This window comes from Gymnogyps californianus, chromosome 1 (assembly GCF_018139145.2).
Source record: "Gymnogyps californianus isolate 813 chromosome 1, ASM1813914v2, whole genome shotgun sequence".
NCBI lineage: Eukaryota > Metazoa > Chordata > Aves > Accipitriformes > Cathartidae > Gymnogyps > Gymnogyps californianus.
In genome coordinates, this window is record NC_059471.1 from 26,364,713 (window position 1) to 26,389,871 (window position 25,159).

At 39.3% G+C, this 25,159-nt stretch overlaps 1 protein-coding gene across 2 annotated transcripts in view; it reads right to left on the reverse strand.

The window, feature by feature from the left end:
- Positions 1-25,159, reverse strand: part of DCLK1 (doublecortin like kinase 1) — a 251,971-nt gene that overhangs the window by 53,310 nt on the left and 173,502 nt on the right. Inside the window, exons 5-7 of one of the 2 annotated variants that reach the window (XM_050905638.1) lie at positions 23,501-23,617; positions 9,068-9,162; positions 3,091-3,249 (exon numbers count right to left, since the gene is read on the reverse strand). In XM_050905638.1, coding sequence (XP_050761595.1) covers positions 3,193-3,249; positions 9,068-9,162; positions 23,501-23,617 — 269 coding nt within the window. In that variant the 3' untranslated portion in view covers positions 3,091-3,192. Of the gene's footprint in view, positions 1-3,090; positions 3,250-9,067; positions 9,163-23,500; positions 23,618-25,159 lie in introns of those variants that run through there. The other variant, XM_050905630.1, reaches the window with a different exon arrangement.

Sequence of the window (25,159 nt, forward strand, 5' to 3'; positions counted from 1 at the left end):
CAGAACAGTGCAGTTCAAGAGGAGACACAAATCTGAACATGTCAAAATAATACCATTTCAAATTTATGATTAATGTTTTGTCTGTGTATATATATTCGTGCATAAGGTCCCGTCCTTCCCACCTTGGAGTGAATCACAGTTTTGCCACTAACTTCAAACTGAGCAGAACTTAGCCCTTGTTTGTACATGAGAACTCTTAAAATTGTACAGAATTCCTCAGGGGAGCTGCTCAGCAAGTACAGGTTGGTGCAGCTCCACTGACTTTAACAGAGCTATAGCGAATCCCACCAGATGAACATCCTCCCGTTAATACATTTTCCCCACATATTTGTTTACAGCCACAAATGTGACGTAACTGTGCATGGGTTTCAAAGCCATTAATCTATGTATGTGTGTGTGTGCATGTATGTATAAATATAAACATACACATTCTGTGCTTCACATATGAACTGTTCGTTGCATAAAAGAAGAAGAAAAGAGATTAAAAAAACCCCAGAAAGTTGCAGAAAGCATTAGGGAAATAATCACAAGTATTCATAAAGCTCAAAGGGAAGCAAAGCATTCACAATCTATACAAGACTCTTTAGCTACATCATAATCACCTTAGAGTAGGCACAAATAATGCAGCATACAGAGAACTGTAAGAGGTTCAAACACTATAAAGTTGCTTAAGCTATTCCGTTATTTAATGAAGTCGATGAAATCTAGGGACAAACTAAAACCTGTGCTGTTGCAAGCAGAACTACAGCATCAAGAAACACAATTTCAGTTTCACCCATAAACTGAAACCTTCTGGTCTTGCTCAAAAGAAACATTTCATTTCTCCTCATGTATAATGGGAATTACATTCCACACAAAAGGGATCTCAAAGTCTATAAACATTGTACCTTTTCAATCTCTAAGGGACTTTCATTCCTTAAATGAAATATTAATGATACATATTACCCCTGAATAGCCCCTTAATATAAGTCATATGTTGAAATGATTAAATGTTACGGACTAGCATATTCTGTGAAACAGTCTTGATGGAGAACTCGCTATGATAACAATTACTGATATAAGGTCCATTTTTCTTTTCCACAGCTAAGCAAAGCCGTGGGATTCAGGTTTGCTGGCAACCTGTGCTCCCTGCACAGAACAAACATTCTTAATAAACTGCCTTAAGCAGCAGTAGCCTATATGGGAGAGGGGAGGAAAAATAAAATTCCTGGAATTTATTTTCTTTACAGGAAAAAACAATTTTCAAAACGTCAGTAAGTATTTTGTTCAGCCTGGTGGAGTTGTCTGAATTTTTGGAAACTGATCCCAATGCACCTTTACATAATATGCATTTCTTGGGATTAAGTAATACCTTTTACAAAGACATTCCCTCATAACAGGCAAAAATGCAAGTAACTTCACAGCTGCAAACTTTTTCAGTAGAACAGGACAGCCTTAGGATCCGGGTATGGGGGAGGACTGTTCCTGCTGCTGGGAACAGTTTTAGATCTGAAGTCTGAAGCAGGAATGGCAAAACATGCATTTCAAAAGGGAACGACCTAACTGCTTCAGCAAACCTGCCAGATCAATGACTTTCTCTCCAGGTGATACTGGAACCAAGTATTGAAAACAGAGAAGGTAAGTTTTGTATTCTGCTGCCCTTTTACTTCTTTTTTCAAATATCCTCCATAAAGAAAATGATATTGATACAGTGAAGCCATAACATCACATGCCAACATGTTCCAGCTGCTGAATTTTATTATGGACAAATCAGTGTAAAGCAATTATTTCACTACATTTAAAAGTTGGCATGCGGCAGCTAAACATTTTCTGCTATTAAGTAAATTTTCCTGATTTCAAAATATATTAAATTATCACTAAGTAGCTTAAAAATATAATCTCTATAGATTTTTGTTGAGTATCAGAATCACACTACTTTCTAATTCTTAAATCATTATTATTTGAGATACTGAAAGGAAAAGTATAAGACAGTAAAAGTGTGTGATCACTACACTATGGGCTTAAATACAAGAGATAAATTTTAAAGCAATATGCAACATAGGATGGGAAATATTGCTATTGTGTAAATTAGACTAAGATTCTCACAATAAAGCAGCAGAAAACAAATAAAATTAGTAGATATTTGTTAAGCAACTGGTTATAATGCGTGACCTACTTTAACACTAAAGGAGTTTTGCATATTCATGCTGTACAAAATGACCACCTCTAGAAATTATGAAAACAGAGAAATTAGGTCAATAGGAGGATGATTTACAGTACCACCATTTCTGTATGCTTTCATTTTAAAATGCATAAAATGTCTTATTATAGCAAATAAAAAATGACGTTCCTGTCCTTAACATAAGTGAAAATAATCACTAGTTGCTCAGGCAAAATGTGTTTTTCCAAAAGGTGTCATCATATGTGCGTCAGATGACGCTGCTAGCCAGCAGGGCCCCATATTTCCTCATTTAGAAATCTGTCCATATTTACTTGCAACACACGGATGATCAGTATTAACAGCTCTTGCCAGGTAAAATATTCATGTTGCCTGCGAACACCCTTCTGTTTACAGTCGTCAGATGGTAATGCAGTGAAGAGAACTTGGAACACTGCTTTGAAAGCATTTACTTTTTGTCCTGTGACCACAAGGGATTTCTTCATTTTCTTTTCATTTAGATAAAAAGACTAAACTTAGAGTGTTCCAAATGTGCGTGTCGGGATCAGACAGCATGGTGCAAGCAGTTTAATATGGCAGGTTTTTTCTTTTCTGCATTTTACCTATTCATTGGTAAAAGCAAAGTATTCATTAACTGCTCATACCAAAATGAATAAAGATACGTATGGTAAAAACAGAACATATAATCAGTACCTTAGATGATATAAAGAGTGCTATTCATAAATGTGCCCCGTATGGATTTGTGCGTTATATTCACCTTATCCAATCTTTGTTCCTTAAAGTGTGCACAATGCTGTTTTGTATTTGATGGACATATTAAATGGCTCATTCATTACAAATTCTTGCATTAAAATGCAGTGGTAAAGCTAAAAATACCCCCCCACACCAGAATTAATTTGGCCCCATGTTTTTAATATTAAATATGCAAAACTCTTTTGTGCGATTCACTATTACTGTAAATTAGCAGCTATTCTCTTTAAAAATGTTAAACCTTCACCAAATCACAAACCATAAACATTGTTCCATTTTCTCTTTTACACTGAGTCTCCTACTGAATCCATATCATCCGAAGAGAGTGGGCGATACAGGTCCTGTAAGATGAAGTGCAGTATAGATTTGTTTATTGTGTTTGATTTGTTGCACTGTAACTGTCTTATATTCTTTTTGTTACTGTGGACCAGAAGATATTGTTTAACATAAAATACACATATTCTACATACTCAGATTTTTGGCTTAATGTCATATAATTATTTTTTAATCAACAAATAGATGGTTAGTAAATAAAGCTGGAGTTTCAATGTACAACATATTCTAAAAGGCAATTACTTTTTTCTTTGATTCTTTCCTATTAAACACTATTAAAACAATATTTGTCTGTTCTGGAGAGTCTCCTAATTGTTTGGAAACTTGGCAATATGAATTTAATCTTAAAGGAAATTTATTTCCCTTTTTGCTGTTTCGCAAACAGCAGTAGGAAAGTAAGTGCTTACCTTATATAAGGTAATCAAAACTTGCCACCCACTGGTGATATAGCATGGATCCAGAAACATTTGAGCCCCATAATGCTGACACTGAATATTGCTGTTACCTATATTGTACTGACAATGGTATCTCTTTTCTACAGTTTTTCTGTGTCTGTGTGTATGTGTAAAAAGACAGCATGTAAAATCCCCCCGTCACTGGCTCTTTCTGACGGTAGCCAAGCAACCAGCTCATGACAGCAGAGGGAGAGTCTGAGTGTACGGATCCGCTTCATTTTTTCAACACCCACTCCGAGCATCCTCTGATGGATCAGATAATCCTCAAATGCCAGAGGTGTTAGGGGATGATACACTGGCCTATCCAACCTACACAGCAAAACAATCCTCGCCAAGATACACAATAGCACCGAATGAAAGAGAAAGTTCAGCAAAGAGAAGCGGTAGAGGACAGAGTACTATCTTTTTAAGGTGAATTAAGCAAACTGATGGTTTAGAGGGGCGCCAAGTACGCAGGTGCCCAGTACACCTCATAGCCAAGCTCTGATACCTTTAAGGTGATTTGAGAGATCCTTTAAATATAAAACGTATTTACGAAATAGAACAAAACAACTACAAGAGAAAATACAAGAACACATGAGAATTGGAAGGCTGATGGAACCAGCTTTGACCTTGGTTTGGGGGTTTGGGGTTTTTTTTAATCACAGGAAGATAACTGAGACAAAAAATAAACAAATCTAAAAGCTATACTATAAAACAAGGACTACCTAAAATGAATGCTTTACAAATTTCAAATTTACAAGGATGTCAATAATCTATGCAGGTTTATGTTTTACTTGCAGGCATGATATAAAGGGGATTTAAGTCCCTTAAGGGGTTTTTCATTCCCTAGAATGCTTATTCTGCATGTACTCTATGAATGGGCATGTGCACATACAGTAGCAGACATGTTAGACTGGCAGAGTGAAAATCAGATCTTAAATACATTTCTATTTTGTTGTGAACAATCCAGACAAAAGAATTTTAAACAGACAAGACCATCTCATTCTGAATACTAACTAGTTAGTTAATTATTAAAATTTCTTTTGAGCATATACAGTTTGGGAATTTCTAATATATAGTACAGAAAAAAAATTCTTTGATTTGCTAGGGAGGGTAACACCCCAAACTTTTGAATAGTATCTTCCAGGTGACTGCTCACTCCTCTAAATATAAAAAATATGCATTCAGAACTTACAAAGACGATATCTGTGAGAACTGACTTTCAATATTTAGGCAGTATTTTTGTGTTTATTTTAATAACTGTGGTTGTTTTAAAGCAAAATCATGCACAAGATCTCAGGATCATATTCTCTGCTTTTTCATATACTTTTAAATACTTGAAACTTTTAAAAAATTTTCCTTTCTGCAAGAATTTTCCTTGCCTATAATTAGCCAAAAAGCTGTATTTCTGAAAAATATGAGGAGAATCTATTTATTATTTTGCATAGATTAATAAAAAGACAAAACTTGCTGAATGAATAAGACTTCTTGGCCACATAACTCAAAAAATTCTTATATACATAGAATTCAACTTCTTTGTCTGATTAGTCAGGAGGTACCTTAAATCTAATTTTTTATTATTCTATACGTTGTAGTCTCTAGGGAAGTAGAAAAAACATTTAAAATAATGGCAAGCAACAGAAAATCAGGTATAAAGTATAGAATGTGTCCACCTTAATTGAAATAATGACTCTGATTACAAGACAGTGGGAAAATAAGCTTATAAACTATTATAAAGACTAGTTAAATAAAATGCAGGGGTTGCTATTATGTATACTTATTGCTATGATTGCCATGTCACCTTTTCTGAGTCTGCATCTTTAACCGTACTCTGTTGTGGTAGGAACTATAGGCACATGCAACACAATAACTCTCTACTTCAACTGCTATAAACTTGAATTTCAGATGTTTTAATCCTCTGTGGAAATACACAATTAAGTACATAACAATTTAAAAACAAGAATCTTTATTTCCTATTTAAGAATAAATATAAAGAAAGAATTAAACTACAAGAAAGAATAACTATAATACACAGCTTGCAAGTTAAAATACTCAGAAGCTGACAATTGGTTGATAGTTAGTTCAGATAGCAGATAAAGGGTTCCTAGTTCACTTTCAAGTTCTTGTATTACACACATGAAATTAATCTTTCAAATCTTACTTTCCTCAAATATAGATTGAATTTCACCCAAGATTATAAAAATATAACTTTCACTGATTTCTAAATTTCTGGAAACAACTCAGCCACATCCATATGCAAGTGAGAAAGTTCTGGCTTTTGAGGGTACAAAATTTTATCTGTAGGGCTACAAGAGTACTGTTTTCATGACTATGTACCACAGCAGCATTTTTGGCTTTATTTGCATCAATGGAAAGCCTTCCATCAAAGGCCAGAATTTATTTTTTTAAAAAGGTGAGTGATGAAATGGCAGTAAGTAAGATGATTGATCCCTATTTTAAGTGGCCTAATGCACTCCATAATTAGAAGGAATATTTTCTTTGGAAAATTCTACCCTCTCTACTATTTTTACAGGTCTTTACTATTCACAGGGAGAAATCCCTCAGTTTGTGGAATTACCTTGCTTTTGTGCCTCTGAATTCAAAAGCATGGCTCCCTCTCACCTGTACTTCCCAGGAAAACACTGGCAGCCTGCCCAGACCCCTCAGCATTTTGACACACCAAGCCTACAACTCCCTCATAGCACTCAGATGGGGATGCTGAAGAGCTGATTGATTAGTTATGTCAAGGGGAAACAGGCCATGCTAGAGTCAACGTTCCCTATCACCTTCCAGACCCAGTACATACTACTGGCATCCCATGTACCTGATGGCACAAGAGAACAGGCACTCCTCTAACTAACTGCACAGAGAGAGGGGCAGAGAAAAAACAAATTACACAGCTGAGCTGGCATTCCCAGGACTGGGAATTCAAGGTGGGCACTGAAATCAGTCTCCTCTTCTCTCTTGTAGGTCTATTACATGATACCAACACTTCAACAACCTCTTAAGGAATAAACCTTCTCCTGCAGCTGGCTTGTCAGCCCTGTAGCTGAAGCCACTGAAGACAAAGCAAAATGCTTTGGGTTCAAATTTGGTTTATGACAATATGGTACATAAAATAACCTGTCCTCTAAATAAAATTTAAATGGCAACATACAAAAGATGGTACTAAAACAAAACAGAACACCATTTATACTGCTAACAAGAAAATCAAGATTAGTAAGCAGTGTTTAATGGCTGTTCATAGCACTAATTTAGTCACTGGAATACACATTATGACCTTTAACGACACAATCATATGTTCTTACACTGAACTTCTAGCTCATTCACTTCACAAGTTAAACGTGAAAGGAGTTGAAATAAATTCTCAGAGCAAGTGTAAAGTTTCCATCCCTGAACTGCTAAGCAGTTGATTTTGTAACCTAAATAATATTATTGCAATGCATTTTTACATGATTGCTATCTATTTTTACATGAATGTATTCCATGTTTCATCAGGTAAAAAAAAAAAATCTGTCTAAAGTAAAGCCAGACAAGCATGAAAGGTCCCCTACTGAGGTCAAGGGGACTGGATATGAATATCTGAGAAGAGAATTCAACTCTTTAACAATATCTTATCTCTCCTGTAGTTTACTTCAATATTTATTTTCTATACAGTTAGCAATGTGATTACATTACCACTACACAGTCCTTCGCATCCATAATACTGCCACTCGGTGATCCTGTTACACTTCCACATAGGGAACCTGGATAAGTAGAAGCCCATCTGCTCTCCTATTCACATTTGAAAGCCAGAAATCTTGTGGCCAAAACACCCTTCTGTCTAATGGTGCTGACCACATGGTTCCCACTCACCCATCCACAAAAGTTAACAGAAAAACATTTCTTCACTGTGGGGAGAGAAGTATCAGTGGTGGGGAAGGAAGTTTAGGAAAGTTACCAATGAAAAGAGACAGCCTTACAGCAAATGAAAATCCACTGCATACTGATATAATCCATCTAAAGAGACACCCTTACATCACCAATGTATAATTCATTTGGAAGAATCTTTGTTCCCTCTTCAGTACTTATTAATGAGTCATTAATAAGCTTTGAGAGTAAGAACAAACAGGTGTAGAAGACATTGCATTCAAGAACATTTTAGTACCAGCTTACCCAGCTGAAAGTTGCATCTTTACTCTCTGTGTACCAGATGATGAAAACCATGACACTACCCTGAGGCTTCAAGCTGCCGCTCACTGGCTATCTCTATACTGCAAGATCACAGTCGGCTTCCGTATCTATGAACAAGTCACGGCAGAAATCCATGGCTGTATCCCAGCCTGAGGTAAGACTTGGGCATGCACAATTCCTCAGCTCCCTGGTATCCACCAGCCATGAAGAAGAGTACACAGGCTAGAAGGGAGTTGTGCCATGCTACAGCTATTCCTGATCGGGATATCTGGGGAATCAGGTCTGCACCAGCCCCTAAAGTCAAGCACTGCCGATTTTGTACATAATCCCCCTACTTTGAGAGACACAAATTATGTCTTTATTTAAAAACTGAAAAGGCAGAAAAAGCATGTGTTCAAACTGTGTTTATAAACAAGTCTGAGATACAGAGTACTGCCTTAGGGAAGCTTTCATTGAGAATTGATCACAGTTTAGAAAATAGCAGAAGAGAAGATACATAGACATCTGTCCCATTGCTTTTGAATAGATACAATTAATTAAATCAGCATGTGGCGCCTTTTGGGTTGAACAAGTTATATTTTGTCAGAGGGTTACAGCAGTAACATAGGTACTACTTTAATTCTGGATGCTTAGGTACATTGTAGATTCCTCTGTGCATGATAACTAGGGGGAACCTACAGCTACTAACAACTCTGGTCCAGCAAAGTGACTGACAAGTCTCGTGCTGCCTTGGTACTGATAGTACCTTCACTGCACAAAGCTATGATACCACAGCTAATCCACAGCTAAATTCCACAGCGCATTCTTTCACCTTGCTTCAAAATCAAAGCTGTTTGTAGGTTTTGCAAGTGACATAATGCCCATGGCAAATTAAGAACAAAAAAAAAGTCTTTGACAATGTGAACATTTCCCTCCAGTTGTGAAACGTTTGGAAAAAGAAACTAAAACAAAAAAAAAAGTTTTGTAAAAAAGGAGGAAGATACCCCTGTTTTTCCCCTCAAGGATAAACCAGTTCCCAGCATACTTAGCATTTTGACAGACACAGAACAGTTGTATTCCACTTCAGAGTGTTGTACAAACACAACAAGGACTGTAGCCAGGCTCTTCCACCCTATGACTCTACACACAAGGAATCAGTGGGGAGAAGGCTATCAGATAATGGCTATGCCTGATTGTCCCCAGCCACGCTCAGAAATCAGTTTCCTTATTTCCTTACCCTCTGTTTCCGTAGGCTTCCTGGGCTGGTGGGAGATGGGCTTGGAGACTTCCCAGAGCGGGGAGTAGAAAGCTGGCTACCAGGGGTTCCATTCACTAAAAGGACAATAAATTCAAAAAATAAATACAAGGCATTATTAAAAGCAAAGAAATAGTTAAATCAATATATTTCTTTTCATTCTTTGTTGAACAGATTAATTTGCTTTTGCTTAATGTTTTAAACATTAAATAAGGTAATTCACAAAAGAACTGTTTCCTCAGAGTTTTGCCTCATGAAGCCAATTTTTATACAGAGTGCAAGCAAATAATCAACAAACCTGGAAAGACTGTTTAGTCAATGGCAGAGAACATGATCATGTTTTCTTAAACTGTATTGCTCCTGTGCTTGAAAGTGATGGGGAGCAAGGTGCTTTGTTAACCTTAACAGACACTTGCTATATGTAAACCTTTTCATTCCATTTAGTTACGGCTTGAAGGGCTACCCACCAAAAATAAAAAGCAGTATTGCTGGCAAGAACAAATCAGCTGCTTGCTGTTCCTCACTCATTCATTCGAAGAGATTTTTGCAATACTATCTGACCCAAATATCACCTCAGACTTAACCCAGAAGGGCTTTCTAGAGGCAAATAAATTGGACATAACACCTCAAGTCTGACTTACAGCAAAGCATCACTTTCTCAAATAAGTAAGTTCCTTCATATATGTCAGTGCCTATCATTTTAGAAGTATCTTTTGCATGCATGTGACATTATCCATTAAATCAACAAAACAATACCAGCAGAGGACAGAATTCTACTACAAAGTAATCACACAAGAGGCTATCAATAATGTTCACACTGAAGCACTGATAGAAACACTAGAAAGCGTGTATCACATATATATGTAAATATTCTTAAACAAGCAACTGTTATATCACAGTCCACATTTGTCAGCACCAGGAAAAAAAGAATTGACAATCAGATTCCCAGATTCTGAATCTTAGGAGAATATTTACATACTAGGATATCAACAAGGCATTTGACTTACCTTCTATGAGTTCTAACATGGACAAAATGTTACTGTTTAACCTGATAATAGCAAGCAGCAAAATTCCTGCTCTGTACTAAGCCAAGCTGTAGCCAAACTGAGAAGCAATGGGATTAGTTAAGGATAGCTGGGGCTGCTCACAGAGTGAGCTGAATGCGATGCAGGATTCATAAGCAGAAGCCTTTTCTGCGTAAGGCTGACGTCTTCAGAGCAGCAGTGGGAGGTGCAGGTGCTGTCTTAGGGCTACATCAAAGGTGTCAATTAAGCATAATGCTGCTGCTTCACAACGCTGAGCCACTGCAACCCCCACTCACTTTCCGTGGAGCCCCAAAAGCCTAAGCAATTTTATATGCTGTGCACTGAATCATAATGAGGTGCCTTTGGGGGCAATATACCAAATGACTCATCCGAAAATCAAAATGACAGTAAGTCTTGTAAAACCTTGGCTGACTGGCAATCTAGCAAATGCTAATTCCTTTGGATAATACAGTAGGCATTTTTAATAGATTTTTCTTACTTTTTACATAATACATTGTTCTCACTGGCTAATACTGGGCCCACACATTATAAGGAAGAAACATGTACACCTACCACACCACACACATCAATAAAACACATTATAAATAATAAATGATAAATAATGATCACTTAATAGTGCTTAGGTGCTATGAGTGATCAAATCTCAACATCACCTTATGCAAGGCATTGTTTAAGGTAAAGGTGCAATATATTTGTATAACCATAGGAACAAGATACACTAATTGGATTTAAACAGGCTGCTTTTCTAGAAAACCATTCCACTCATCTAGGCTTCGAATTCTCTTTGTACAGAGGACAATGGTTTGCACATATCAGCACTAACTCAAATGTTGTACTAAGTGTGTGTGGGAAAGCACATGCATATGGACACAGTCACTGAAGTTCATACGGTATTCAGCAAAACACCCCACAGGTCTGGCCAATAATGACTAAAATCAAATGTATTATCAATACTTCTGAAATAATTTAGGAAAAGGGCAAGATGAGGACATTAAAAATTAGCTTCTTGGAATCTCAAACTTCTAAAGTTTTAAAGGGCTTCTTATAAACAAATATGGTATTATTTAGAAACTAATACTAAACTACTACTATTCACATCGAGCTAGTCCTCAAGACTGCTGAGTAACAAGACTAGTGCTCTGCCTTCTCTTTAAACCAAGCAGATGTTCTTAGGTCTTATTATTATGAGAAAATTTGAGATAACAGATACACTTTAATAAACCTTGTAGCACTAGGCACTGGTTCCTGTTCCTTATAGATTGACTCCTTCCCCATAACTTTCAACAACAGTTTTTCTTAGCATTACTATTACAATTATTCTGTCCTGAAGACAAAGACTTGAGGCTACCAAGTGGAACCAGGCTAACAGATACAATGGTGTATTTGACTCTTGATGTATTTCCCACATGTAGCATGTTGATGAGTATCTATCTGAGATGAAAAAACAAAGTATCATAAACCCTAAAAATTACTCACTTGCCACCACCAGAGTACCCAGAGTGTTTAAGCTAAGCTCCAATGCTCTCCCCAACAGCACTTTTTAAAAAGGAAAATTACGATAGTTGTGCTTGTGTTGGCCATCTGTAATACGTGAAATCAAGAGCACAATTAATGGATCAAGGACCTCAAGAGATTTAAGTTGAGTTTGCTCACCTCCTTACCCACATCCAAAATACAAAGGTGCTAAGTACCTAAAACACATACCAGGATTTTTGTGAGCATACAAGGACTCCCTATGGAAAGCTGTTTAGGAAACTCTAGACATGACAATTAGCACGGGGGATGAGATTCCTTTTACCAGTCTTTAGACACCTATTGTATTGGCTTCTACATCTGAAGTAGTTTTCTAGGCCTTATTTTAACCAAGCTGCTGTCATCGCATGAGTTGTATCATCCCCAAGCAACCATCTAAAACAGACCTGATGAACAATGTACTAGAAGCATCCACTGCAGCGTAGACTTCTAAAGCTAGGGAAGATGTATCCAAACCCACGCACCTAGAGGTTTAGGATATGCTGGAGATGAAGCAAAATCATCAAAATTCTCCCCACCTACCAATTTTGGTGGATTTTATTCCAAGCGCAGAACTCCATTAAATAAACTCTGATGACTGAAGGCCACACAGAGTCTACATTAGAGTCAACCTGAACAGGAACTTGGGTGATATGGGTTCTATTCTCAGCTCTCTATATGCATCTGCACAACATCAGGCAAGTCATGTCATCTCTACCACTTGTCTACTTAGGCTTTAAGTTCTGGCAGAATGAACTCTCTGTACACATCATGTTGTCTGTCCTCTGGATGCTCTGCATACCTGGAGATACACATTACTATTACTGCTGATATTATTAATGTAATGCTTAAGACAGACATCACAACAGGGAAGAAATGGTAATTCCTAATAATTCCCCAGTCCACTCCAGGGGCCCTCCTTGTTTATCTTTTAGTTTATGGCTTGCTGGCCATTCCACCTCTGACTCTAGTTCCTTGTGAGTCATTATACTGAATTTGCAAATGGAGTTGATATTAGGTGCTGTGTAGCAGGAAGAGACTGGACTGATTCTGACTCCCTTCCTGAACTCCATTTACAATCACGACAACATTCTTACATATGCTGCTCATGACCAGATAACATGGCAAAAAATATGTGAATAAAATCTGTAATACTTAATAATAATGCATTCCTGATAAGTACAGGAATATAGTCTAAACTGCCCTAAAATCCATTCCTAGGTGGAATGCATTCTGGTTGGAAACTGTACTCCTGTCCAGTATCTGCACTGCATTTCTCACTGACTGATACAGCACATGTTCCTACAGGGAACCCTGATGTAGATAAAGACATATGAAATTGGTAAATCACTGTTGTGATTAATCATGTTATTGAGTGAGGCAAGAGGTTTCTTGTCACTTTTTATTCATAAAATGGCAGGGGTCAGAGACTTCAGCTTAACACACAGCGCCCTCCCATCGTCTCATGAAAAAGATTTATCCATTCAAATTTCACAGGTGAAATACGTATTAAAAAGCTAAAACAATAACAAAATTATTGTGGCTGCTCTGAGCAGACGTATGCAAGTGCTTAGCTGTGAACTCCTTTCCTTACTGTCCTCTTGCTGAGGATGCATAACAGGGCAAGAACCTGTCTTTGTATTTGTTTTTCCAGCACCTGGCACACACATGAAGGTAGAAAACCCCACAAAATAGAACACTAAAGCTGGATACCATCATCTACCGAGATAAATGCAAAACAGGTTTTCATACGATGATGTTTATAAACTAGTGAAAATGTAAATAAAAAGTAGTTCGATGGCATTCCAATAAATAAATTTTGATAGGGCATCTTTTTATTAAGTAATAAAAACAAAAAGTGAGAAAAGCTGAATTAAAGTATCAAGTTCCAGTCTGAGAAGGTGCCAATGCCACTGCACTGTATTAAAATCATACTTTCCTATAAAACTGCCTGTTGATGTGTTAGCATCTTGTACTCTATAAAACATGTGGAGATGACTCTGTGTGTTTACAAAAGTGGTTTGCCAAACACAAGAGAGTGTATGAAGGGGAAAGAGGAGACTAAGGGAAAGGAATGGTGCAGGATTTTTCGTAGCCACAACTTACTCATGAGTAGGACAGGCTAGACTAAAAAATGATTTACAGAACTCACAACAACATGTGTAGGTCATATTCAGCAACTGTTAGCTAGAAAATGGTGATGCGAGATCACTACTTGACCTTGTCTCAATTACTCTTGCAGTTTGTCACTGTCCTTTCCAAAACAACATTTTTGTCTCAGTAAGATTATGTAGTTACAAAGTAGTTAGGGAACAAACCATACCTTGCCTTTTCGTTCCTTCTGCTTTTGTATTCTACTTGTATACATCTTGTCATTTTTGTCTTCATTCCAAAAGACAGAGTTTGTCCAGAGCACCACATTAAGCAAGTGCCCTTATTATCACTCCCCAGTAAAGACAAGGCTTTGTAGGTTCTACCTTAGCATGCAACTGGTTGAGAAAAATCCCAAATAACCAGTACTGCATTCGTTTTAACTGGTGCTAAACTGTCCTTTTTACATTCAATCTTTTCTAGAGTTTATGTCAAGAAGTTGTACAGATACAAGAAGAACATCTCTCTGCCACTGAAGACAAGGCTTGACAGACCCATACAGAGCTTTCACCTCATCAACAGATCAACAGACTAGAAACGTCAGCAGAAAGGCTCACCTTCAGGTCAGGTTTACATTCCCATCCCAGCAGCCACCAATACCTGAGTCTCTGTAAGTCATTGGTACCCGTGGTAGCCACACAATGTAACCCAAGCAGTGCAGAGCTCAGCACGGACTGTAAACCCCACCTATGCTCAGCCCACACTGATCTCCATGGAGTGGCCACTATGATAGCACTTCTACCTCAACCTGAAGTCAGCTATGTCCGCACTATCAAGCAGAGAAGTGCTGCAAACATGTAGACATTGCAGACATTCCCGATATCTCAGAAGACAGGAGCCTTCCTTGAAAATACAATTCCCTGGAATCCATGAGTATTTTTTTTTGTAGCCTCAGAAGGTGGGTAAGTGCCTCTTGTTTTTTTCTCTGCACTTCATCAGAGTACAGCTGATATCTATGATCTTGGCTGTTCATTTCATGTAGTACCTAATCGAGAGAGCATCTACATGTACGTAAGATTTAATGAAAATCTCTCTTTTGAATTGTTTTGCCTAATTGGAAAGACTAGGATTCTCAAATCAGTCTGTGTGAACGGATCAACTCACGTTTCTTCATTCGGTGTTTAACTTCTTAATCCTTTAAGAGGGTGAAACTATTCAGTCTAACCAAATCTGTTTCTCTTACTAACTCTTGATTTTTGTTACAGGCTATAAAATGATAAAACTTAATTTTTTAATGATTAGTATCAAATACAAACACCACAAATAAAAAATTAAAAAGAAGCTAGGATCAAAGTAAAAATCATCTGGAAATCCCTGGGTCTGTAGGATGACTCCATCACTCCCATGGGTTTGCACTCTTGGCTTCAGGAAAGATTCGCTTCAGCATATTTATTACAAAATCTGTCAGTTGAGTACCTACAACAGTGTGAATAAAAACATGTGACCTCGCCAAAGACAATATGATATGTCATGTTCCTTCCTTTGGGATCCAAAAGACCTTCTTGAGTCAGGTGGCTGAAGAAGGGTTGTTTCTGGATAACGGCCTAGGGATGAACTATCAAACTAAATGAAAACATATCTTCTTGCGGAGGAACACATCTACCTCTTTTTTTCTAACTGGCTGAGAAAAGCACAAGCATCTGTGCTAGAGAAGCCTTCAGTAAGATCCAATTTCTATATCCTAAACCACTTTTTTCTTTAGGGAACATCTACAGTTTTGATCAGGCTTTAGTTTGACATGTAGCTTCACAATTTCTTTGCCTAGGTGCAATTTTTAAAAAAAATACACAGCCCTTGGTAATATGACCTACTCTATCCATTCTTCACATACATTCCCTTTGTCATTCAGAATAGGTACGTATCAACCCAATTACTCTTGAAATAGACGCTTGTCACACTAAATAACTGAAACTCCTAAATAACTCTTCTTAACACCAAACCTGAATTGCTGTTACAAATAAGATTTCAAGCATCTGAAATATTGTGGGTGATAGTTTGAGGGGAACACGAGATAGCTCAGAGGGGAGGAGAAGTGACAAGGAAATAATTTCGAAGGAGGTGCTTAAGTTGAAAAAAAAGAAAGTAGTTACTTTTGTTGAGAGCAAGTGCTGAAAATTAGAGTTGGGATTTCAGAGGCTAAAACAGAGTTCACCCGAATGCAGTATCTTTCCTTAATTTGGACCAAGGGTACAATAATTCCAGCCATCTCATACTGCTCTTGATTTGACTAAAAATAATGATCATGAAGAAGTAAGTGCTGCTTTCTTCAAATCTGTTACCTCTTCACCTGCACTGAGGCTGCCACCAATGGTGTTAACTGGCAGCTGGACAGAAGCCAACAGCTACAGAATAGCCAACAGACATTCATAATTTTCAGTCACCAGCAACAGGCTGATACTCGGTCTCACTGAAATTCAACGTCTCTTTTACGATGTCCTTTCCCGAATAATATTTGATGCCAACAAAAAAACATCAAAGTGTTTTACAGGCTTTGAGAAGACATCAGGAAAATTAAGTAGAGGCAGGATTATTTATTGCACTTGGAACCAGACTTCAGCCCTCTGCCAGCCTGGGAGGTCACGCTACCTTTCTCTGCTTCTCTTCTTTGCCTTGTTTCTTGCTTCTCTTCTCTGTTTAGACTGAAAGCATTCTGAAGCAGACAATACCTCAAATGCATTTGTGAAAAAACAGAAAGCAATGCTCCTGCAGCGACATTTCTGTCTTGTGGTACTGTTTTGAAACACTGTCAGATGTAAATAAAAAACTGAACAAAACATATAATAATGGAGAAGTCAGCCCTTACCACACATCTTCCTAGCTTGCATGTACTCTTTTAAGAAAAAAGTATTCTGTGTTTTATAGAAATAGGATGCATCTGCTCTCAGGAGCCAGAGAGGCTACCAGGAAAATATAAACACATTAAGCATATGCTCTGTTAAGAAAAAAAAAAGGAAAAAGCAGGGATGGAAGAAAAGTGAACACCACCTATGGAAAGGCATACATTCCTCTTAAATATGTCAAGAAATGGTGTAAAAGCAGATGCAGCTTTTTTGCTCACTGTATATTGTATAGCTCAAGAAAAGGGTGAAGAGTGTGTGTCTCCCATTCTCTTACAGACTGACAATATTTCCTTGCCCTCAGATTTGAACCTGCATGGCACTGAGCACTTAGTGTAGCCTCTGGTATCACTAAGGGTCTTTCTCTGCAAGTCTGCAGCCTGCTTTCCACTCACAGCTCCACCCTTTCCCCCATGCTGCCATGGCAGTGTGTCCCAGACCCTGCGGGACAGGATTTTTTATCCTGTTGTTCCCATACTGTTACTCCCATGGCTGTGTACCTGCAAAGCCCGACAGTGTTGTTATGGCAGGTTCTGTACAGGGCTTTCAGGCTCACCAATGCTTTACAGGCAATGGAGTAAGAAAGGCACCTCCAAAGGGTGAAAGTTATCTAAGACCCTTGGGAATGTCACTAAGAGCCCTTTGCCCCCAGTACCAGATGAAATGATGAGGGAAATGGTTCTCTGGAGCAGTGGCTGGGGGCTTGCCAAGGAGAGGGGACGCTCAGGGTCCTTTGCCTGCTCCTGCACACAGTCAGGAGCCACCACAGCAAGGTGAGACTGAAACAGAAAGCTCTACACATCAGGGGCGAGGGCCTTCAAGCAGAGTTTTCTCTAAAAAGCATTTGTTAACATTACTGAGTTTATCTTCAAAGCACTGGTTTTGGTAAAATGGTATTGCTCCAAACTTAGAGATGTGAAAATGAGACACAGACATTAAAGAAAACGAACAAACCAACCAACCCCCCAGAATAACCCCTTTGATTTCTGTAAGCAACTTCAGAAGCTATTGGGATGAATTTGGGAAAGTTCATCACCCCATACCACTGTTTGCTCAGAACAAGGGACTCAGGGACTTCATTGCACTTATAAACATTCAGTTCAAGCCAAAGTTTGGCTTAATTCACTTACCACTTGAAATTCTGTGTCAAAGAAGGGAAACAGTTCTTGAGGATGGTATTTAAGTGCTTAAACCAAAGCAGACTGTCTAGATGTCCTAGCCTCATTTACACATCCATTTCTCTAACAATGGGGAAATGACCCAAAGACTGTACCTTCATTAACTCTAAAAATGATGAATCCCGATCAGCTATCCTGTGCTGGATGAGAAGAAAAATAATGTTGAATACCTACATTAAAGACTATACCATACTATAGATGCATACAGGAGAGAATTAAGGGTAACTCAAGGATATCCCTTCATTTTAGGATTTTATCAGTTCTAATATCCAACTTCGAGACTTTTACATTTTTTTAACATACTCTTTGTCTATGTAACTTCCCTTTTTTGGCCCATGTAGTTATCCGTGTGTATTATCTTGATACAGGCATGAATTGATGACCGAGGCAGGCATCTGAACCTTTTGCATAGCAAGAATGCGCAGACTTTTCAAAATGCAGCAAGAATCAAACATGAGGAAACAGGTTCTTTCTAATTAGCACCACGCTCTTCTCCATACAGCTTGCTTAGCTTGTTCTCAAGGGTACACTATCAATAATGCTTCCTGCCTGCCCTTTATCCCTACTTTTCTCAACTTTCTTTTATGATACAACTCTTCAAAAAATGATACATTTTTTCATTTTTGGAATGTGTATATATTGCCTTTGATCTGAGCAAAGAATCTACTGTTTTTCTCGAGTATTTTTTATGTTTATCCCTAATGAAAGAAAAATCCCTAACAGTCGTTTAAAGATGAACTGATGGCAGTTTAAAAGTGTAGAATAAAAAAATACATGTATATACACTTAGCAGTAACAACATGACAACAAAAGAATAACTTCCAGTTATTCATTAGTCATTTAGGAGACTCTAATACTGAGATGTTTAATGTAGACAACATGGAAAAAATTATCTGCTCATATGTGCACTAGATGGTAATTTCTCTATTCTACTACTGTCACGGGTACATAATTCCAATAAATAGGCAGTATTTTTAGGCCTACTGGACGGCAGAATAGTGAAATCTGTACATATTGTCTGCATTTCATGGGAGAACTTTGTTTTTTGTCTAACAACATCTAAGAGTTAGTGTTTCTTTTTCTTTCTACTGTTGTTATTTTAATGCAGTGCCTAATATCAAATTGCATATTTTTAAAATCTATTCATCGATTGTTTTTAGTTTTACGTGTTCTAAAAACAATTCTTGAGGGCAAGTGCCCACTTAGTACAATATTGCTTCCTTTTGTGACAGTAATATTGATGTAAATACTCACGTATGTAAGGTTAGAAACAGGCTTCCTGTAACATTCACACAATTTGACTTCACTATTTGCAGAAAGCAAACACAAGAGGTACAGACAGACAAATCAGATCCATTGTCCCCACTAAAATTAACTTCCATAGAAACATTTTCAATTGTTTATCCTTTTTAAGCTGTAACAAGTTATAGAATAGAATAGAATAGAATAGAACAGAACAGAACAGAACAGAACAGAATAGAATAGAATAGAATAGAATGGAATAGTTCAGTTGGAAGGGACCTACAACAATCATCTAGTTCAACTGCCTGACCAATTCAGGGCTGACCAAAAGTTAAAGCATGTTATTAAAGGCATTGTCCAAATGCCTCTGAAACACTGACAGGCTTGGGGCATCGACCACCTCTCTAGGAAGCCTGTTCCAGTGTGTACTGGCTTTGGTAGCGGGGGGGGCTACAGGGGTGCCTTCTGTGAGAAGCTGCTAGAAGCTTCCCCTATGTCCAACGGAGCCAATGCCAGCCAGCTCCAAGATGGACCCATCACTGGCCAAGGCCGACCCCATCAGCGACAGCAGTAGTGCCTCTGGGATAACATATTTAAGAAGGGGGAAAAAAGAACTGCGGAAGAACAACAGCGGAAAGAGGAGTCAGAATATGTGAAAGAAACAGCCCTGTAGACACCAAGGTCAGTGAAGAAGGAGGGGGAGGAGGTGCTCCAGGCGCCAGAGCAGAGATTCCCCTCCAGCCCCTGGTGAAGACCATGGTGAGGCAGGCTGTCCCCCTGCAGCCCATGGAGGTCCATGGTGGAGCAGATATCCACCTGCAGCCCATGGAGGACCCCACGCCAGAGCAGGTGGATGCCTGAAGGAAGCTGTGACCCTGTGGGAAGCCTGCGCTGGAGCAGGCTCCTGGCAGGACCTGTGGCCCTGTGGAGAGAGGAGCCCATGCTGGAGCAGGTTTGCTGGCAGGACTTGTGACCCTGTGGGGGACCCACGCTGGAGCAGTCTGTTCCTGAAGGACTGCACCCCGCGGAAGGGACCCACACTGGAACAGTTTGTGAAGAACTGCAGACCGTGGAAAGGACTCACGTTGGAGAAGTTCATGGAGGACTGTGTCCCGTGGGAGGGACCCCACGCTGGAGCAGGGGAAGAGTGTGAGGAGTCCTCCCCCTGAGGAGGAAGGAGCAACAGAGACAACGTGTGATGAACTGACCACAACCCCATTCCTTGTCCCCCTGCACCACTCAGGGGGAGGAGGTAGAGAAAATCAGGAGTGAAGTTGAGCCCGGGAAGAAGGGAGGGGTGGGGGGAAGGTGTTCCAAGATTTGGTTTTATTTTCTCATTACCCTACTCTGATTTGATTGGCAACAAATTAGATTAATTTTTTCCAAGTCGAGTCTGTTTTGCCCATGATGGTAACTGGTGAGCGATCTCTCCCTGTCCTTACCTCGACCCATGACCCTTTTATTATATTTTCTCTCCCCTGTCCAGCTGAGGAGGGGAGTAATAGAGCGGCTTTGGTGGGCACCTGGCATCCAGCCAGGGTCAACTCACCACACAGTGTTTGACCACCCTCTCAGTAAAGAAGTGCTTCCTAATGTCCAGTCTGAACCTGCCCTGACACAGCTTTGAACCATTCCCATGCGTCCTAGCACTGGATACCAGGGAGAAGAGATCAGCACCTCCCTCTCCACTTCCCCTCCTCAGGAAGCTGTAGAGAGCAATGAGGTCGCCCCTCAGCCTCCTTTGCTCCAAACCAGGCAAACCCAGAGTCCTTAGCCGCTCCTCACAGGACATGCCTTCCAGCCCTTTCACCAGCTTTGTTGCCCTCCTCTGGACACAGTCAAGTACCTTAACATCCTTCTTAAATTGTGGTGCCCAGAACTGCACACAGTATTCAAGACGAGACTGCACCAACGCTGAATACAGCGGGATAATCACCCCTTTTGACTGGCTGGTTATGCTGTGTTTGATGCACCCCAGGATGCGGTTTGCCCTCGTGGCTGCCAGGGCACGCTGCTGACTCACATTGAGCCTGCTGTTGACCAGCACCCCCAGATCCCTTTCTGCAGGGCTGCTCTCCAGCCACTCCTCTCCCAATTTATACTTGTGCCTAGCGTTACTCCGTCTCAGGTGCAGAATCTGACATTTGTTCTTGTTAAATTTCATGCCATTAATGACTGCCCAGTGCTCCAGCCTATCCAGATCCCTCTGCAAGGTCTCTTGTCCCTCAAAAGAGTCAACAGCACCTCCCAGTTTGGTATCAGCAAACTTGCTAATGGTGCATTCAACTCCTGCATCCAGATCATTGATAAAAATATTGAACAGAACTGGCCCTAGAATTAAGCCCTGAGGAACACCGGTGGTGACCGGTCGCCAGCCAGATGCAGCCCCATTCACTACAGCCCTTTGAGCCCTGCCCTTCAGCCAGTTCTTCACCCAGGCTCCTACCGGTTGACAGACTGTTCTGTCAGCACCCTATACATATCTGTAGGGCTTTGCCCAATGTCTTTCTCTAAGAAAATCTTAATTACAGTGTCCAAATGATTATGTCAAATAGGCAAGGTCATGGACCATCTTTTGACAAACTAGTATGTGCCTATTTCCTGTAAATTTATTGGTTTTACATAAGATATTTTTAAGATGGGCAAATCTGTCATTAGCACAGAACCATCCAAAATGGTTTGCATTTTTAATATTTCCACTACACTGTTTCTTTTCTTGTTATAAATTTAATGATATATTAATTATTATTGTGGCGTAATGAAAACATTCCTTTTTTTCACAAGCTGTAAAATAATCTCCTGATCTTTTGCAGTGATGGAACATGTAATGGTATTCTGCTCAGACACTTGTAAAACTGAACTGCAGGAAATTAAGATTTACTCCCCTATACTTCTCCTGCATGTTTAAGTAAAAACAGTATTTTTTCCCTCAGGACCGAAACCAACAAGGTATCACATAGTCAACATGGCAAAAATGTTGCTAGTCCCATGGCAGAAACATTTTATGCATAGCAGGACAGTTATTCCACATAGAAATGAACATATACAGTTCAGTGTCCATTATCTGTACTCCCAAATGAATATTTATTAGAAAAAAACAGAAAGAGTCCATAACATTCACACACCAAACAGGGCCTCCCTTGCTGAAGTTTAATTTAACTCTGTTCCACCTAGCTACAAAGAAAGCTACTTAATATATGTTTAAGAAAGAGCTGCTCTGGGCTTGTTCCTCACAATTGATACTTCTTCCCATTACCTCTTTTCAGGTTTCTCTATTTCAGCTGTTCTTAGGATGTGTAGGAGGCACGTTCCCTCCCAGTCCTGCTACCCACATCGACGCCTCTGTCTCTCATTGTGTCTCTCCCGCTTTCCTCCTCTCCTGAGCCAGGATGCTTTTTTTCTCAGCTCAGTCTTCTTGTGAAAAATATGGTTCCAGCTGGTCCATGCCTCCCCTCTTTGAAACCAGCTAGGAGCACGTGGGCCATTCGGATCACCGTCTCCCCATAAAGACCTTACGGTGCTGGATGCAGATCCCAGTATGACGTTCGCTTCCCTCTTGGCAGAAGACTTATGGCAGAAAGAGTGAGGTGACTTTCAGACAGCTCTAATGTTTGCCTCTTGCAAAACCCATATTCACAAGCAATGCTGCCAGTGCTGGATCAAGTCTACTCAACTGGCCCACGCCAAGTATTATTTGTAATTCCAGGCACCAATACTGGCAAATTATCTAATGCACTTTTTTTGTTTATTTATTTGTTTTGCTTGGGAAAAAGCGGCAGGGGGGAACTAGTCATAGACTATTTAGTGGGAGCAGCTGCAAAGGCAGCCAAAGCCAGGCCCTCCAGACAGAACTTTTTAAAGCTTTTTGCTGTGTCTTCTCCAGCCTGTACCACTGGCTTGTAAGGTGAACTCTGACTTATTTCTTCCTCAGCTATCTTTGCACCTCACATTCACATCTGTAACTGCATTCTTTCTCGGCTCTGCCCCTCTTTCCTCAATATCCTCATTGTCTTTAACCTATCCTTTCCTCACTGCTGCCTCTTAACTCCCTCAGAAAAAAAATACAAAAAAAGATTGTGACATCAACCTTTTGCAGACACAGATCCTATGCTGCATAACTTGGACTATTTTCTGCATTGTGCTTATTCAGTTCCGAGTACAAAGAATACCTCTTTTTGTCAGTCTTTAGGTATTGGCAGCAAAATCATGCACAGAAAATAAATTGAACCATGGTAATGCCAGAGTACGATTCATAAAACACTGAAGAATTATTTTGTATTGGGAAGACACTTCATCTCAGATGCAACTGAGAAAACATGTGAATTTTTACTATCAACTGTTTCATACATACAATGTTTTTCCACAGAAACGTGGAATTTTAAGCACATTGCCAATTGTATTGAAATAGATTGGTTGCTGTTGTTAAGAAAGATTTCTTGCGCGCTTTACCTGAGCTAGTAGAAGCAGGAGACTTGCTGCGTCGGGATGGGCCCGGGCTCTTGGTGGTGCTCCTACGTGAAGTCGAAGCTATTTTGGTATAGGAAGTGGATTTCACCACCCGACATTCTAAAAGACAAAGAAACTGCATAAGTTAGCAATTAAGAAAGCCAGTAAGATGCTGTAACAGAAAGAGCACTGAAAAGCACAAACATTTAGCCCACGCTTGTTTTAATTCATCTTGAGGAGTTTTATGGGAAAATATAAAATCTGTATAAATGGCTCCATTAAAATCCAAGTACAGTATGTACCACATCCCAGACAAAGAACTGCTGCAGTAATCCAGACTTTTAGATACCATGGTTACTGCAGGTACTTAGGACAGCTTAATTTAACAGTGCTGAGACTACACATAAAATTTATTTGCTTTTGAAGATTTCAGCACAAGTAATGCAGTGGGTTTTTTGTAAACGATCCAAATGCAATGTAAGCATTTTTGTCAACCTAGGCAGTCTCCTCTAGAAGAACCGGAAGGCTGCTTTTATATATCAAAATGTTAAGACTGTACAAGATGACGCAGATGTCTGTCACTCATGAAAGGTTTGAAGAAAGTGAAGCAGGTTTGTTGCTCCTGCTTAATCCTCTGGTGAGCAACAGCCCACATTGTATAGCACATGCAATTCATCACAGGTTGAGGGAAATGGCACTGCTTGCTCATATGAGACATCAGTAAAATCAATGAAGAGGCGAAATTACCCTCCCACTTGAGAACACTGCAAGATGTTCAGGTTAGAGTTTATATACACCCACACAGCTCTGTAGGCATTCTAGCATTACGCCTGCAAAATGGTTCTTGGCCTGAGGACGAAAGAACTTAATGTGCATAACGCTGATGTCTTGCACTCATAATGGATACTAAATTAATCACCAGACATATTATACAGTCGGGGAAAAAAAAAAGATTTCCACTTCTTAGCCAATATACAATTAGAAGTCTGCAGCAATGTTTATACTGTCTTCACCTGACGATGTCAGTAGACTTCACTTGTTTAAAAATACATCAGTAAACATTTAGTTCTGTATCAGACCTGTTCCCCATTTTCTTCCCATGGTTAAGGTTCCTCAACATAGGTTAGGAGAAATAAACAAGAATTTTTTCTCCCTAGTCAGAAAATACCATGTACAAGCCTGCACATTATTTAGTCTTCACAGATGATCAGTGGAGCCTGTAACATAGTTTAGACAGATTAGAGAACAAAGAAATAAAATTGAGCATAACTAATTAACTTAAACATATCCACCAGAGAATGATGTCATGAAATGTATTTCTCTTGGCTGCCCTAACTGTTTGTCTTTTGTCAAGCTGTTGAAGGAAATAGAAGCAAGAACTGATGCGTTACTGAGGGAACATCCAGCACAGCTGAGAGCTGAGAGGACCAGAGAAATACCCTGATCTTCCCAAAGAAGCTTTTCTTTCCAAACTCTCCCACCCTCCTAATGCCCAATTGCTAATTTTTTTCTGCTGACATTTTATGTGATTCATTGATGACTACTCTCATTTTATACCGAACAATGAGTGGAAACGGAGAAAAACATTTACTCTGTTGTAAGAGGAAATTATCAACTGAAAACAGGAGGAATCAGATGAAAGTTTTCAATTAGATTCCACTA